This window comes from Delphinapterus leucas, chromosome 2 (assembly GCF_059928025.1).
Source record: "Delphinapterus leucas isolate spDelLeu-1000000601 "Yukka" chromosome 2, BTC_Dleu_Yukka2, whole genome shotgun sequence".
NCBI classification, from domain to species: Eukaryota; Metazoa; Chordata; class Mammalia; order Artiodactyla; family Monodontidae; genus Delphinapterus; species Delphinapterus leucas.
This window is the reverse complement of record NC_143130.1, coordinates 745,297-762,940: the sequence shown is the minus strand read 5'-3', so window position 1 is coordinate 762,940 and position 17,644 is coordinate 745,297. Positions and strand designations below refer to the sequence as shown.

Below are 17,644 nucleotides of genomic sequence, written 5' to 3'. Positions count from 1 at the left end.
ACTTGCTAAAAAATCTTAGTTTCTACTCCTGAGCCTATGTTGTGAAAACCCTTAAATTACAAGTATTTGGAATAATTTCGATGCCCCTAGTAGATCAGGAACTCTTTGAGGGCAGTGACACTGTTTTATATATTTTGTATTTTACACATCATCTTAAATACAGAGGAGTATCAAAAATATATTTAGTTATATTTGAAAAATATCTTCTAACAGAAAAAGAGCTTATAATTTTTAATCCCTAAATTAAACTGCTGCTTCTCTTTGATAATTTTTTCCTGTTAAGTTATTTCATAAAGTCACTGAAGGCTCACCAGTTTTTCTCTCATACATCTATGTGTGTGGAATAACATTTCAAACTTTGTTCTTGACTTTCTTTCATCTTTTAATATTTGAGCCAAGGCCTTGGCAATTGTTTTCTTTTTCTGACACTAAAAGAAAAGTTACTTTAAACCTGTAGATTGTCATGCCTGCCTCATACGTTGCTGTGAGAGTTAAATGAACTAACGCACGTAAGTGCTTCAGATGGTGTCTGTCATCCAGTAAGTTCTCCACAAATACCCACTAGCATCACCACTTCTTCTGTTGTTTTGGTATTAATATTACTAATAAGGGAATGATCTAAACTTAGACCAAGAATCACCTTTTTCTGGTCATGGCATCATACTTAGCTACCTGGTGCTTCAGTACAAAGTATGTATTCATATAAAGTAGGAAAAGGATTGTTCAGTAAGTATTTCTGGGACCACTGGTTAATTACTTAGAAAACTATAAAGTTACAGCCTCACGTCACCAACTTGATCTCCTAATCACAGCTGAGTAATTCCAGATGGATTTAAAAAATTAAGTGTAAAGCCATGTAACCTATTTTTTTTTAATTTAAGAAAATTTGGGTATTTATCAGGCTAAAGGGTAGGAAAGTTATAAAAGCAGTGGAAGAAATGACAAACCAAAGAAGTTCACAGATTCAAATACATAAACCTTTAAAATTTCTTTGAAAAGGAAAACTGAAAATCTTAAAAAGTCTTTGCAACAGACAGGGCCAAGGGCTGTGACCTTAAAAGATACATGTATGTGTATATATGTTTATGAAGACCCCAATCAAAAAATGATCAACATGTATTAACCAGCAATTTACAGAAGAAATAAATGCAAATGAGTAATAAACGTGAAGGAGAGTTCAACTTTACTATCAGTTAAAATGAAATGATACACAGTTTTTCACTTGTCAAATCACTACAGATTTTTAAATGGTTAGAAGTCCTTTAATGAAAGAATGGTAATAGGGGCAGTTGTACTTGGAAATGTACACTGTTATTAACCAATCTGAGAAGCATTTGGACAAGATCTGTCAAGCTTCTTGCAATTTGCCCTAATAAAGTCATCAGTGACATAGAGTAACAGGAATGTACAGGGATGTTTATTGCTGTCTTGTTGAAATAAGGAGCAAATAACAAGCAACGTAAATGTCATCTTTTATAATAAAAAAGTAAATTTACTTTAAAACAGAACGATACAACTAGATAAGTTAAAAGTCATCGTAAATTATTCCTGCTGGAAAATATTAGATAAGAAGTATCTCCGTGTGATGAAGGGCTGACCTGCAGCTGCAGTCTCACTGTGAAGCCACTTTCCTATTGTAATAAAGTAAACACGCTGTTCCTTAAAAAACACAAATCTTTAGCAGCTGTGGGTAAGAGCCCTGGAAAAAGCCTGTCCGTAAAAATGTTGAGCCAATTATAAATTACAAAAATGTGAGATATAAGGAAAAATACATGTTGTACGAAACTCTTCCCTTACTCCAAATTCCTTGTTACTGCTTCTTTCCTGCTCCTTCTTTTTAAAAGCCAGCTTTTGCTAAGACTTGTGCACAGAAAACAAACTAGAAGTAAATACGTTCTAGGTTATTTATTCACATTTATTGGAAAGAACCTTCTGCTTGCTTTCAGTTTAAGTACACATTCTTGGTCATCCTTTTAATAAGAGAACCACCTAAGACCTGAAGGCCAGAAATTATTAACCCCTTTTCCTGACATAAAGGTCGCTCTCCTTTAGGCTTAGACTTAACCGAGGTGTGCTGACGCGTCACTCACTGTGTCACTGAAGTTTGAAAGTTAGTCTCTTTGCTGCCTTGAAAGGCAGGCCCAGTGTGCCATTACCTCTGGCCACCTGGTTTGGTTTTGCTTTTATCTGAGAGGCAAGTTAAGTATTCTGGATTTCATACCTTTTGTCATATCCTCTGTTGTTCTGGGTTGGGGAGTTTTCTTGTTTTCTGACTCTATTTTTGTGTATGCACATATATGTATGTACACGTGTATATGTGTGTGTGCATATGTATGCGTGTGTGTGTAAATGTGTGGTGTAAATATGGACCATATATAGGTGTGTGTGTTGAGGAAGTGAGGGATCATGGGGAAGGAGGACAGGAGAGAGGGATGCTCTCTAGATTTAAATATAGGAACAGAAGTAGCACCGCCCTAGAAGGAGTATCTAAGAAAAAATGAAAGGATAGTTAATGTACACTTAAGTCTTTGTTTTATTTCTTTAAAAATGCCTTACCACTTTAATAAGGTACTTTTAATATTTATCATATTTAAATCTGGCTTTACTATTTTGTGTCTTTCGTAGCATTACCCAATTAAAAACATATAAGCCCCTTAATTTGTTTTTCCCGTTCTTGCTAGACGTGTGCTGTGGGAACACAGGGGACACAGCATGTTTAGGTGGGACTAGTCAGGTACTGGTCTCTGTCTAGTCTGTAAGGCATTTACCATATGCTAGGCACTGAGCGAATGCTTCACATGGATAGTTTAACCTTAATAACCCTGTGAGGGGTTGACAGTATCCTTATGTTAAAGCTGAGAAATGAGCCTTAGAGAAGTTTTTAAACAGTTGGCAAGTCACCCAGTTAGTAAGTAAGCCAGTGACCCAGGCCTGTCCCCCTCCAGTCTGAGCCTTTAACACTCAGGGAGCGGAGCTCCGATTGGATCCGTATGGACCTGGCTGACTTTTCCCTTTGTTTTGTAAATGAGGCACGGGGCCAAGGTACTCAAGTCTCAGAACCTGTGGGAATTCCACTTGCCTGGTGGTGGCCACCTGGAAAACATGTGAGCGAGGTCAGGGCCGTGTCGTGTTGCGTGGGCGCATGTGGTGACATCCCTGATGCGCTGGCCCGGGCGCAGGGGCCAAGCAGCTCCGATGCTCCCCAGGGCTGCTTCCAGCCCTGAGCCTTCACGGATGCAGTGTTTTGTCCTTTTGTCTGCCTCTTACATTTCTCTTGTGAAAATACCAAATGCGTTCTGCTTCCTTTGTTGAAATTTATGTTAAGAAAATGAAACAGGAATGATAGTAGAGTTTTGGGGGTTGCCTTTTTAAAATTCTGTTTCGAAAATTTACTTTTTACTTTGATCAAGCACCTATTCTGTACCAAGCGCTGTACAACTTGCATCCCCAAGCCATCCTGTAGACCAGGGTCCTCCATCCTTGATGTCCATCGAGATCTCACATTAGAAATCTGGTTCCCTTCTCGCTTTCTCCCACTATCTCATTATTGTTTATGATGGAAGTGAAAACTTCAGTTAATCATAAAGACTCCATCAGGTCAAGCGCTTTCACTGAAATTCAGGATTTAGCTGGGATTCGTGGATCAGGAATCTTTCCGGTTTTCACTTTTGGGTTCATTGTGGGTGAGGCATTTACGCCTTAGATCCATTTCTGTGCCAAACATTTGTAGTGATTTGATAATTGTTTTTTCATATCGCCTTTATTTTGAGTATTATTAATTTTTAAATCTAATAGTAATATTTATTTTTCATGTACCCTAAAATTCACACAGATCAGTTATTACATTATTATGTTTTATTATAAAATACCTTTATTAAAGTTTTTTCTGTTTATCAAATTTGATCAGTATTCTTTTTAAAGAGAATCTATTTTTATATGTTTTATAATTATACTTGCGTCTTTTTTTGTACTACGGAGCTGATAGAGAATATATATCATATCTTAATAAGCAGGCTGTTTTCCCTCCCTTTAAAGTCTGTATTTTGAGAGTGTTGGTTAGGCCAAGAATTCTTGAATGGTGTGTATGGTAAATATCACTATTCTAGAAAAGGCATAAAACCAGAATGATATAACAACATGAAGCAGAAGCAGAATGAAATGGGAGTTGACTGAGAAAAGGAACTTTTGCAGCTGCTTTTCTAAGCCAACATTTCAAGTGACAGTGGTGAGCTGGAGGGGACCGTTTAAGCAGACAGGAAATTTATTTAAATACTCGAAAAGCTGTTTAATAAAAGATGACATGGTCTATTCATAAGAGTGCACACTTGTGGCTCTGAAACTTATTTCCAAATTTCAGTAGCCTTCAAATTATAAAAGCATAGAATTTCCGTAGGAGAAGAAGAACTTGGGGCTTGGTCATTTGCTCCACCCCCTGGGGTCTCGTAGCAGTTAAGTAACTTGCTCTTAGTGACAGGCAGGTTCTGTCTGCCGGATCTGTGCAGAGGCCTGTTCGACACTGTGCTCTCCCTGACTTTAGTTTTCTTTCTATTTAACAGTAGATGCTGTCTGTGGCACAGGTATGCTGTTAGGCTGTGCTCAGAATATAGCATAAAAGATTCTAGTACTTCTGAGTGGGAATATTCAGCATTTATATTTCAAGTGATTTTAGTGCTTTTAACTTTTTCTTAGCAAATGTGTTCATCAGTCAGTCTGTGAAAAATTTTCTTCATGACGCCTGTGACCTCCTTAATTTGTTTTATCACGTAGTTATTTTGGTTCCTGATTTTGGAAAAGAATTCTTTATGATTTGGAACCAAATAAAATTTATGATATTATAACTATATAATTAAATGTTAGATGATTCTCTTAACAGCTGTTTTCATGAAATAGTGGAACATCTATTTACCTTTATTACTAAGTGCACTTGTAATGATATTATGGTGAATAAAATCCAGCCCAACTTTGAGGGTGTTTTCTTTCTGTATTGTGGTGGGGTCTCTTTTTTTAGTTCTAATTGCTAAAAATAGTTTTTTGTATTTGCAGCTGGTTTTAGAAGAAGTTTCCGTCTTAGTAGAAAAGATAAGAAAACAAATAAATCCATGTATGAGTGCAAGAAGAGTGACCAGTACGACACAGCCGATGTGCCCACTTATGAGGAGGTGACACCCTATCGACGGCAGATGAATGAGAACTACAGACTCGTTGTCTTGGTTGGTAAGTGATTGTTTTGTGTGTGATGCTGAGGAAATAAGTGAGACAGTGGGAATTTAACTTCAAAGAGAACAACGCTGGAAATTTTCAAGCTAAAAAAAATCTCATCTTAACACCTTTTCTTCGGCCTCTAAAATGAAACCTTTAGTCTTTTTGTACCTATGACATCGAGGAGACTTTCAAGACCTGTGGGCCACGGCGCTGGCATCTTACTGGACCCACTGTGGGACAGGGGAGAGCAAACACTGTCACAGTGTATTCAGCATATCAGGGCAACTAAGTAATAGAAATGAAAAAATTTAATGTAATCGCGTTTCTTTTGATTCATTTTGAGGCAGTAGCCATGGTATAAGCTTCCTATGGGTTTAGATCTTTGATGAAGTTCTAGGGTGTTTAAAGCTAGAGAGTTAGGGAAACTGCGAAAAGTAAGTATATGCGGGGATTTCCATAAATATTGGTCTGATTTGCATTAACATCCTAGCAGACGTCTTGTCCAGCCTTTAAGATAGGAGCAGACACAACCTTCGTGTCCCCCCCCCCACCCTTGTTTGTGTTTCTTTAAAAGTGTGGTGACAGGTGTATAGGCTCCAAGGATCAAAGCCAGTGATTTGGGGGGAAAATTTGGAGCCTAGAGTCTATCTCTTGTTAATTGTGCCTTTATAATCTGAAGATGACAGTTACGCGGATGAGAATAGATGGAAAAGCTAAAGAATCCCCCTTCTTATTAAGATGGGGTCCTTTGAAGGTAACAGCGTGTTCGTAACAGACGGTAGGTGACCAGTAGGAAATGATGCAGCTTCTCACATCCAGTGGCTCTGGAGGGGATCATGGCATCGCCAGATATTCCCACTGTTTGCAGTATTTAGAAATACGTATTCACACACTCCAAGGTTTCCTTTATTGACCGTCTGTGTATACTGGACCCTCACCCCCTCTCCAGCCCCACCTGGAAGGATGTTCTCCGTAGGTCTTTTTGTTGCCTGGAGCGCTTACAATGCCCCAGCTTCCCTCCTTGTGGAGCTGAGCGAGCGAGAGCCCAAGCCTTCCCCAGTTCCAAGTCCTGTTACGTCGTACTCCTTGGACCTCCTGCCCCTGTCCTCACAGCACCCCTGCCCCGAGCCACCCCTCAGCAGCACCAGTCCCTGCAGAGTCCCTCCCAGCCCTGTCGCATACCTGCTCTTCACCCGGGGTGAGGTGTACCTTGTGATAAAAGAGCAGAGATAGTGTGATTTCCTACGCCCCCTTAAATCTAGATGACCCTCTCTAGTCCAGGAGTTATTATTACAACTATGTAGCCTTTGGTTTTCTCTACGGGATCTAATTGAAAGAAGAAAGTAGGATAAACCTTGCCTTTTTTTCTTTCCTATAGGTGCTAACAATAAAAAAAACAAAAAAGCCCTTTCCTTGGGGCTGAGGAAGGGGAGATAGATGAGGATAAGTTATAAGTCTGAATATTAATCCAGGGAAGAATAAAATTAATCACAGAAGCAACTAAAGATAGTTGGTGATTATGGAAAGGAAATAGCCACTCCCTAGAATCTTCCAAAGGAAAAGGGGGTGGGGAGAGCTTGGCCTCACACAGATAGAATTAATCATGGGTTTCTGTGAAATGGTACTGTATGCAGATGTCATTCCCCAGCCCTTAAGGAAATTCCTAGTATCTATTTTGTAGATTCCTTGACACTTTTCAGGAATAGTTAATCCTGTTATCTGTGAATAGAGACAGTTTTGTTCCTTCTTTGTAGGACTTTTAAAATTCTTGCCTTATTGTATCTCCTCCTCACTCCAGGCTCCCCGGCGTGATGGTGAATGGCAGCGGTGCTTTGTCCTCCTTATTGAGGCAGTATTCAGTCTTTCACCAGGAAGTATGATACTAGCTATAGGTTTTTAAATAGATACCCTTTAGCAAATTAAGAAAATTCCCTTCTATTATTAGTTTGCCGAGAGCATTTATCATGAACTGATGTTGAATTTTGTCAAGTGGTTTTTGTCTGCATCAGTTGAGATGATTATATGTTTTCTGTCATTTGATCTGTTGAAATGCTGACTCACATGGATTGATTTTTGAATGTTGAATGAGCCTTGCCATTCCCAGCACAAACTCCACTAAGTCGTGACATATTAGTCTTTTGTATAGTACTCCAGTTATCTAGCCTGCAGTTTTCTTATGATGTTTTTGTCTGCTTCTGTATCAAGGTAATGCTATATTCATAAAACATGTAGGGAACTGTTTCCTTCTCTTCATTTCTCTGGGGAGTTTCTGTAGAATTAGTATTATTATTTTTTTAAATGTTTGGTAAAATTCCCCAGTGAAAACACATTTGGGCATGGAGCCATCTTTTGGGGTACGTTTTTAACAACAAATTTAATTTCTTTAAAAAAAAAGCGAGGTGGGAGAGAGAGAGGAGGGGTGGAGAGAGGGCGAGCAAGCATGTAAGAGAGTTCATCTCTACACACACACACACACACACACACACACACACACACACACGACTGTTAGGTTTTCTTCTTTTTTATTTTTAACATCTTTATGGGAGTATAATTGCTTTACAATGGTGTCTTAGTTTCTGCTTTATAACAAAGTGAATCAGCTATATGTATACATATATCCCCATATCCCCTCCCTCTTGCATCTCCCTCCCACCCTCCCTATCCCACCCCTCTAGGTGGTCGCAAAGCACCGAGCTGATCTCCCTGTGCTATGTAGCTGCTTCCCACTAGCTATCTATTTTACATTTTGTAGTATATGTATGTCCATGCCACTCTCTCACTTTGTCCCAGCTTATCCTTCCCCCTCCCTGTGTCCTCAAGTCCATTCCCTATGTCTGCATCTTTATTCCTGTCCTGCCTCTAGGTTCATCAGAACCATTTTTTTTTTTTACATTCCATGTAAATGTGTTAGGATATGGTATTTGTTTTTCTCTTTCTGACTTATTTCACTCTATATAACAGACTCTAGGTCCATCCACCTCACTACAGATAACTCAATTTCATTTCTTTTTATGGCTGAGTAATATTCCATTGTATATCTGTGCCACGTCTTCTTTATCCATTCATCTGTCGACGGACATTTAGGTTTCTTCCATGTCCTGGCTATTGTAAATAGTGCTGCATTGAACATTGGGGTGCATGTGTCTTTTGGAATTATGGTTTTCTCTGGGTATATGACCAGTAGTGGGATTGCTGGGTCATATGATAATTCTATTTTTAGTTTTTTAAGGAACCTCCATACTGTTCTCCATACTGGCTGTATCAATTTACATTCCCAACAAGAGTGCAAGAGGGTTCCCTTTTCTGCAAGCCCTCCCCAGCATTTATTGTTTGTACACTTTTTGATGATGGCCATTCTGACTGGTGTGAGGTGATATAGCTCATTGTAGTTTTGATTTTTATTTCCCTAATGATTAGTGATGTTGAGCATCCTTTCATGTGTTTGTTGGCACATCTGTATATCTTGTTTGGGGAAATGTCTGTTTAGGTCTTCTGCCCATTTTTGGATTGGGTAGTTTGTTTTTTTGATATTGAGCTGCATGAGCTGCTTGTAAATTTTGGAGATTAATCCTTTGTCAGTTGCTTCATTTGCAAATATTTTCTCCCATTCTGAGGGTTGTCTTTTCATCTTGTTTATGGTTTCATTTGCTATGCAAAAGCTTTGAAGTTTCATTAGGTCCCATTTGTTTCTTTTTGTTTTTATTTCCATTTCTCTAGAAGGTGGGTCAAAAAGGATCTTGCTGTGATGTATGTCATAGAGTGTTCTGCTTATGTTTTCCTCTAAGAGTTTTATAGTGTCTGGCCTTACATTTAGGTCTTTCATCCATTTTGAGCTTATTTTTGTGTATGGTGTTAAGGAGTGTTCTAATTTCATTCTTTTACATGTAGCTGTCCAGTTTTCCCAGCACCACTTATTGAAGAAGCTGTCTTTTCTCCATTATATATTCTTGCCTCCTTTATCAAAGATAAGGTGACCATATGTGCGTGGGTTTATCTCTGGGCTTTCTCTCCTGTTCCATTGATCTATATTTCTGTTTTTGTGCCAGTACCGTACTGTCTTCATTACTGCAGCTTTGTAGTATAGTCTGAAGTCCAGGGGCCTGACTCCTCCAGCTCCATTTTTCTTTCTCAAGATTGCTTTGGCTATTCGGGGTCTTTTGTGTTTCCATACAAATTTTGAAATTTTTTGTTCTAGTTCTGTGAAAAATGCCATTGGTAGTTTGATAGGGATTGCACTGAATCTGTAGTTTGCTTTGGGTAGTATAGTCATTTTCACAATGTTGATTCTTCAATCCAAGAATATGGTATATCTCTCCATTTGTTTCTATCCTCTTTAATTTCTTTCATCAGTGTCTTATAGTTCTCTGCATACAAGTCATTTGTCTCCTTGATAGGTTTATTCGTCGGTATTTTATTCTTTTTGTTGCAATGGTAAATGAGAGTGTTTCCTTAATTACTCTTTCAGATTTTTCATCATCACTGTATAGGAATGCCAGAGATTTCTGTGCATTAATTTTGTATCCTGCTACTTTACCAAATTCATTGATTAGCTCTAGTAGTTTCCTGGTAGCATCTTTAGGATTCTCTATGTATAGTATCATGTCATCTGCAAACAGTGACAACTTTACTTCTTCTTTTCCGATTTGGATTCCGTTTATGTCTTTTTCTTCTCTGATTGCTTTGGCTAAAACTTCCAAAACTATGTTGAATAATAGTGGTGAGAGTGGACAGCCTTTTTCTTGTTCCTGATCTTAGAGGAAATGGTTTCAGTTTTTCACCATTGAGAATGATGTTGGCTGTGAGTTTGTCATATATGGCCTTTATTATGTTGAGGTAAGTTCCCTCTGTGCCAACTTTCTGGAGAGTTTTTATCATAACTGGGTGTTGAATTTTGTCAAAAGCTTTTTTTGCATCTATTGAGATGATTATATGGTTTTTATCCTTCAGTTTGTTAATATGGGGTATCACTTTGATTGACTCGCGTATATTGAAGAATCCTTGCATTCCTGGGGTAAACCCCACTTGATCATGGTGTATGATCTTTTTAATGTGCTTTTGGATTCTGTTTACTAGTATTTTGTTGAGGATTTTTGCATCTATGTTCCTCAGTGATACTGGCCTGTAGTTTTCTTTCTTTGTGACATCTTTGTCTGGTTTTGGTATCAGGGTGATGGTGGCCTCGTAGAATGAATTTGGGAGTGTTTCTCCCTCTGCTGTATTTTGGAAGAGTTTGAGAAGGATAGGTGTTAGCGCTTCTCTAAATGTTTGATAGAATTTGCCTGTGAAGCCATCTGGTCCTGGGGTTTTGTTTGCTAGAAAATTTTTAATCACAGTTTCAATTTCAGTGCTTGTGATTGGTCTGTTTATATTTTCTGTTTCTTCCTGATTCAGTCTTGGAAGGTTCTGCTTTTCTTAGAATTTGTCCATTTCTTCCAGGTTGTCAATTTTATTGGCATAGAGTTGCTTGTAGTAATCTCTCATGATCCTTTGTATCTCTACAGTGTCAGTTGTTACTTCTCCTTTTTCATTTCTAATTCTATTGATATGAGTCTTCTCCCTTTTTTTCTTGATGAGTCTGGCTAATGATTAGTCAATTTTGTTTATCTTCTCAAAGAACCAGCTTTTAGTTTTATTGATCTTTGCTATTGTTTCCTTCATTGCTTTTTCATTTATTCCTGATCTGATCTTTATTATTTCTTTCCTTCTGCTAACTTTGTGGGGGATTTGTGTTCTTCTTTCTCTAATTGCTTTATGTGTAAGGTTATATTTTTATTTGAGATTTTTTGTTGTTTCTTGAGGTAGGATTGTATTGCTATAAAACTCCCTCTTAGAATTGCTTTTGCTGCATCCTGTAGGTTTTGGGGTGTCGTGTTTTCATTGTCATTTGTTTCTAGGTATTTTTTGATTTCCTCTTTGATTCCTCAGTGATCTCTTGGTTATTTAGTAGTGTACTGTTTAGCCTCCACTTGTTTGTATTTTTTAAAGGTTTTTTCCTGTAATTGATATCTAGTCTCATAGCGTTGTGGTCAGAAAAGATACTTGATATAATTTCAGTTTTCTTAAATTTACCAAGGCTTGATTTGTGACCCAAGATATGATCTATCCTGGAAAATGTTCTATGAGCACTTGAGAAGAAAATGCATTCTGTTGTTTTCAGATGGAACGTCCTGTAAATATCAGTTAAGTCCATCTTGTTTAATGTATCATTTAAAGCTTGTGATTCCTTACTTATTTTCATTTTGGATGATCTGTCCGTTGGTGAAAGTGAGGTGTTAAAAGTCCCCTACTATGATTGTATTACTGTCAATTTCCCCTTTTGTTGCTGTTAGTATTTGCCTTATGTACTGAGGTGCTCCTTTGTTGCGTGCATAAATATTTACAATTGTTATATCTTCTTCTTGGCTTGATCCCTTTATCGTTATATAGTGTCCTTCTTTGTCTCTTGTAATAGTATTTATTTTAAAGTCTATTTTGTCTGGTAGGAGAATTGCTACTCCAGCTTTCTTTTGATTTCCATTTGCATGGCATACCTTTTTCCATCCCCTCACTTTCAGTCTGTATGTGTCCCTAGGTCTGAAGTGGGTCTCTTATAGACAGCATATATACGGGTGTTGTTTTTGTATCCATTCAGCCAGTTTATGTCTTTTGGTTGGAGCATTTAATCCATTTACATTTAAGTTAATTATCGATATGTATGTTCCTATTCCCATTTTCTTAATTGTTTTGGGTTTGTTATTGTAGGTCTTTTCCTTCTTTTGTGTTTCAGGCCTAGAGAGGATCCTTTAGCATTTGTTGTGAAGCTGGTTTGGTGGTGCTGAAATCTCTTAGCTTTTGCTTGTCTCTAAGGTTTTTAATTTCTCCATCGAATCTGAATGAGATCCTTGCTGAGTAGAGTAATCTTGGTTGTAGGTGCTTCCCTTTCATCACTTTAAATATGTCCTGCCACTCCATTCTGGCTTGCAGAGTTTCTGCTGAAAGGTCAGCTGTTAACCTTATGGGGATTCCCTTTATGTTATTTGTTGTTTTCCCCTTGCTGCTTTTATTATTTTTTCTGTGTATTTAGTTTTTGATAGTTTGATTAATATGTGTCTTGGTGTGTTTTTCCTTGGATTTATCCTGTATAGGACTCTCTGCGCTTCCTGGACTTGATTGACTATGTCCTTTCCCATATTAGGGAAGTTTTCAACTATAATCTCTTCGAATATTTTCTCAGTCCCTTTCTTTTTCTCTTCTTCTTCTGGGATCCCCTATAATTGGAATATTGGTGCATTTAATGTTGTCCCAGAGGTCTCTGAGACTGTCCTCAATTCTTTTCATTCTTCTTTCTTTATTCTGCTCTGCGATAGTTATTTCCTCTGTTTTATCTTCCAGGTCACTTAACCGTTCTTCTGTCTCAGTTATTCTGCTATTGATTCCTTCTAGAGAATTTTTAATTTCATTTTTTGTGTTATGCATCATTGTTCGTTTGCTCTTTAGTTCTTTTAGGTCCTCGTTAAACGTTTCTTGTATTTTCTCCATTCTATTTCCAAGATTTTGGATCATCTTCACTATCATTACTTTGAATTATTTTTCAGGTAGACTGCCTATTTCCTCTTCATTTGTTTGGTCTGGTGGGTTTTTACCTTGCTCCTTCATCTGCTGTGTGTTTCTCTGTCTTTTCATTTTGCTTAATGAAAAGCTGTGTGTTTGCGGTCTCCTTTACACAGGCTGCAGGTTTGTAGTTCCCGTTGTTTTTGGTGTCTGCCCCCAGTGGCTAAGGTTGGTTCAGTGGGTTGTGTAGGCTTCCTGGTGGAGGGGACTGGTGCCTGTGTTCTGGTGGATGAGGCTGGATCTTGTCTTTCTGGTGGGCAGGACCACATCCGGTGGTGTGTTTTGGGGTGTCTGTGGCCTTATTATGATTTTAGGCAGCCTCTGTGCTAATGGGTGGGGTTGTGTTCCTGTCTTGCTAGTTGTTTGTCATAGGGTGTCCAGCACTGTAACCTGCTGGTTGTTGAGTGGAGCTGGGTCTTAGTGGTAAGATGGAGATCTCTGGTAGAGCTTTCACCGTTTGATATTATGTGGAGGTGGGAGGTCTCTGGTTGACCAATGTCCAGAACTCAGCTCTCCCATCTCAGAGGCACAGGCCTGACACCAAGACCCTGTCAGCCACACGGCTCAGAAGAAAAGGGAGAAAAAGAGAGAGAGGGAGAGAGGGAGGGAGGGAGGGAGGAAGAAAGTAAAACAAAGTAATTAAAATAAAAAATTTTAAAACTTTTAAAAAAAAGAAGAGAGCAACCAAATCAAAAAACAAATCCACCAATGATAACAAGCACTAAAAGCTGTACTTCAAAAAAAAAAACGGACAGACAGAACCCTAGGACATATGGTAAAACAAAGCTATACAGACAAAATCACAAAAAGAAGCATACACATACACACTCATAAAAAGGGAAAAAGGAAAAAAATATATATATAAAAAGGAAGAGAGCAACCAAATCAATAAACAAATCTACCAATGATAATAAACTCTAAATACTAAACTAAGATAGATATAAAACCAGAAATAAATTAGATGCAGAAACCAAACCCCAATTGCTCCCAAAGTCCACCGCCTCAATTTTGGGATGATCCATTGTGTATTCAGGTATTCCACAGATGCAGGTACATCAACTTGATTGTGGAGATTTAACGCGCTGCTCCTGAGGCTGCTGGGAGAGATTTCCCTTTCTCTTCCTTGTTCGCACAGCTCCCGGGGCTCAGCTTTGGATTTGGCCCCGCCTCTGCATGTAGGTCGCCGGAGGGCGTCTGTTCTTCGCTCAGACAGGACGGGGTTAAAGGAGCCGCTGATTCGGGGGCTCTGGCTCACTCAGGCCGGGGTGAGGGAGGGGCACGGAGTGCGGGGCGGGCCTGCGGCGGCAGAGGCCGGCGTGACGTTGCAGCAGCCTGAGGCGCACTGTGCGTTCTCCCGGGGAAGTTGTCCCTGGATCCCGGGACCCTGGCAGTGGCGGGCTGCACAGGCTCCCCGGAAGGGGGGTGTGGAGAATGACCTGTGCTCGCACACAGGCTTCTTGGTGGCGGCAGCAGCAGCCTTAGCGTCTCCTGCCCGTCTCTGGGGTCCGCGCTTTTAGCTGCAGCTCGCACCCGTCTCTGGAGCTCCTTTAAGCGGCGCTCTGAATCCCCTCACCTCGCGCACCAGGAAACAAAGAGGGAAGAAAAAGTCTCTTGCCTCTTCAACAGCTCCAGACTTTTCCCTGGACTCCCTCCCGGCTAGCTGTGGTGCACTAGCCCCCTGCAGGCTGTGTTCACGCCGCCAACCCCAGTCCTCTCCCTGCTCTCCGACGGAAGCCGGAGCCTCAGCTCCCAGCCCCGCCCACTGCGGCGGGGGAGCAGACAAGCCTCTTAGGCTGGTGAGTGATGGTCGGCACCCATTCTCTGTGCGGGAATCTCTCTGCTTTGTCTTACGCACCCCTGTGGCTGCGCTCTCCTCCACGGCTCCAAAGCTTCCCCCTCCGTACCCCCGCAGTCTCCGCCCGCGAAGGGGCTCCTAGTGTGTGGAAACCTATCCTCCTTCACGGCTCCCTCCCACTGGTGCGGGTCCCGTCCCTATCCTTTTGTCTTTGTTTATTCTTTTTTCTTTTGCCCTACCCAGGTACGTGGGGAGTTTCTTGCCTTTTGGGAGGTCTGAGGTCTTCTGCCAGCGTTCAGTAGGTGTTCTGTAGGAGCTGTTCCACGTGTAGATGTATTTCTGATGTGTTTGTGGGGAGGAAGGTGATCTCCGTGTCTTTACTATTCCGCCATCTTGAAGGTCCTCCCTAGGTTATCTTCTCGAGTGAGCTTTGCCATTTTGTCTGAAGGAATTTGTCCATTTCATCCAAGGTGCCAATTACATAAGCATAAAGTTGTTCGTGATATTCCTTTATTATCATTGAATGGGCTGTAATATCCTGTGGTAGTGTCCCCACTTTCATGCCTGTTATCATAATTTGTGTCTTCACTCTTACATCAATTATCTATTGTTGTATAATAAGTTACTGCAAACTTAGTGACTTTCAAATAGCAAAATGTGTATTGTAGGAAGGTTTCTGTGGGTCAGAATTGGGGAGTTTGGTCATGACTTAGCTGGTCCTCTGTTCCATGGCCCCAACAGGGCTGCAGACGTATCTGGGGCAGAGGCAAGGGTCTCATTTGAATTCTAGACCGATGAAGGATCTGCTTCCGAGACCACGTGGTGTCGGCAGGATTCACAGGCCACCCCTAACTCCTTCCCACTTGGGAGCTGCCTCGTCAAAGTGTGTGAACTGAGAAGGTAATCGAGAGTCAGCCCGGAGCTGGAGGCCACAGCCTCACACGGCCTGGCAACACATTCCACATTCTGTTGGTTAGAAGCAAGTCACAGGTTTCACTCACATTCACAGAGAGGGAGTTTACACAAGGGTGTTAAGAGCAGGAGGTGAGGGTCATTGCTGGCCTTCTTGGAGTCCACCTGCCTAGCTCTTTGTCCAATTTGTTGGTCTTTTATAGCACCACATTTACATTTAACATTTTAAAAACTTTTCTTTTCACAATTTCATTGATTTCTGCTCTTTATTATTATTTCCTTTCTCTGCCTACTTTGGATTTATTTAATTTCTCTTTTTCTAGTTTTATCAAGTTGAATCTTAGATCATTGAACATAGTTGATTGTGCATAAATGTAAATTTAAATTTCTCTCTAAGCACTGCATCCTACGAATTCTGATCTATTGTGTTTTTATAACATATCATTCAGATCAGAATATTTTCTAAATTCCTTTGTAACTTCTTTGACCAGTGAATTGTTTACAAACGTTATTTAATTTCCAAATACTTGGGGATTATCCAAATATCTTTTGGTTATTGATTTCTTGTTTAATTTCATTATAGTCAGAGAATATGCTTTGTATGATTTCAATTAAGTTTGTCAGAATTTTTTTTTTTTCTGGCCCAGAATATGGTCTGTGTTGTTGAATGTTCTGTGTGTATTTAAAAAGAATGTGTTCTGTTGTTGTTGAATAGAGTATTTTATAAATATTATTTAAGTCAACTTGGTTGATAATGTTATTCAGGTCTTCTATATTCTTACTAATTATTTGTCCATTTGTTCTGTTAATTGTTGGGAAAAGACTTAAATTCTCTGTAACTGTAGCTGTGTCTGTTTCTCTTTTTACATCAGTCCACTTTTGTTTAATAGATTTAGAAGCTCTGTTGCTAGGTAGATACACATTTATGAGTATTATGTTTTCTTAATGAATTCACTCTTATTATGTAATACTCTTTTTTACCCCAGGTAATGTTCATTGTTCTGAAGTCTGCTTTGTATGATATATAACGTAGCCACTCAGGCTTTCTTTTGCTTATTATTTGCCTGGTACATCACTTTCTGTCTTTTTACTTTAACCCATCTATATGTTTATTTTTTGCGGTTTTTTTTTTTCAGACAGCATAGTATTGGGTCTCATTTTAGTTATCCAGCCTCACCATCAGTGTCTTTAATTGATATGTTTAAACTTTAACATGTATGTTTATATATATATATTAAATAACGGTTTTAAGTCTGCTGTTTTATTATTTGTTTTCTGTTTGGCCATTTGTATTTTTTTTAATTTTTCGTTGTTCCCATTTCTGCCTTCTTTTGGGTTATGTGACTATTTTTTCTTATTTGATTTTAATAAATTTGATGACTTTTTGGCTTTATCTCTATGTGTAATTATTCTCTAGTTGTTTTCAGGTTTTTTCCTTATCTTTGCTTTTTAGCTGTTGGATTATGATGTATCTTTTATTTTGAGTTTAACCTGTCAGGATTTCCTGGACTCCTCAAATCTGAACATTTATGACATTCACCAAATTTTAGAAATTTTTGGCCATCTTTTTTCAAAGACTTTTTTGCCCCAGCCTCTTTCCCCTCTGCTTCTGGGGCTCCAGCAGCACATATGTTAGACTCTTTACTGTTGTCTCACAAGTTTTTCCAGGTGTTTCTCTGTTTCTCATGTTTGATCGTTTGTATTGGTTTATCTTCAAGGTCTCTGACTCTTTCCCGCATCATCTCTGCTTTGCTGTTCAGCCCACTGAGCAAGTTTTCTTTCTTTCAGGCATTGTATGTTCTTCAATTGGGAAATTACCAGTTCTTTTTCATAGCTTTTGTTTATCTAGTAAGAATTTCATTTTTCCATTCATTTCAAGTGTGTTTACTTTTACCTCGTGAAGCTTAGCTGCTTTCTTGTCTTGGAAAATTCCAACATCAGGGTCATCTTGGGGTCAGCATCTGTTGTGTTTTTCCTTGAAAATTCGTCACCTTTACCTTGTTCTTTGTATGTTGAATCATTTTTCTGCACCCTGGACGTTCTGAACATTATTTCATACAGACTTTGGGTCTTACTATATTCCACTGGAAGATGCTGAGTTTTTTAGCAGGCTGTCAACCTTACTAGGCTCCCTCTGCATGCCTC

General features: G+C 39.3%; 1 protein-coding gene across 14 annotated transcripts in view; it reads left to right on the top strand.

Moving 5' to 3' along the window:
- MPP7 (MAGUK p55 scaffold protein 7) overlaps nucleotides 1–17,644 on the top strand; it is a 250,618-nt gene that overhangs the window by 198,231 nt on the left and 34,743 nt on the right. For all 14 annotated transcript variants that reach the window (XM_089906315.1, XM_089906314.1, XM_089906316.1 and 11 more), the window contains one exon: nucleotides 5,044–5,214. In XM_089906315.1, the coding sequence (XP_089762441.1) occupies nucleotides 5,044–5,214 (171 nt within the window). The remainder of the gene's footprint in view (nucleotides 1–5,043; nucleotides 5,215–17,644) is intronic.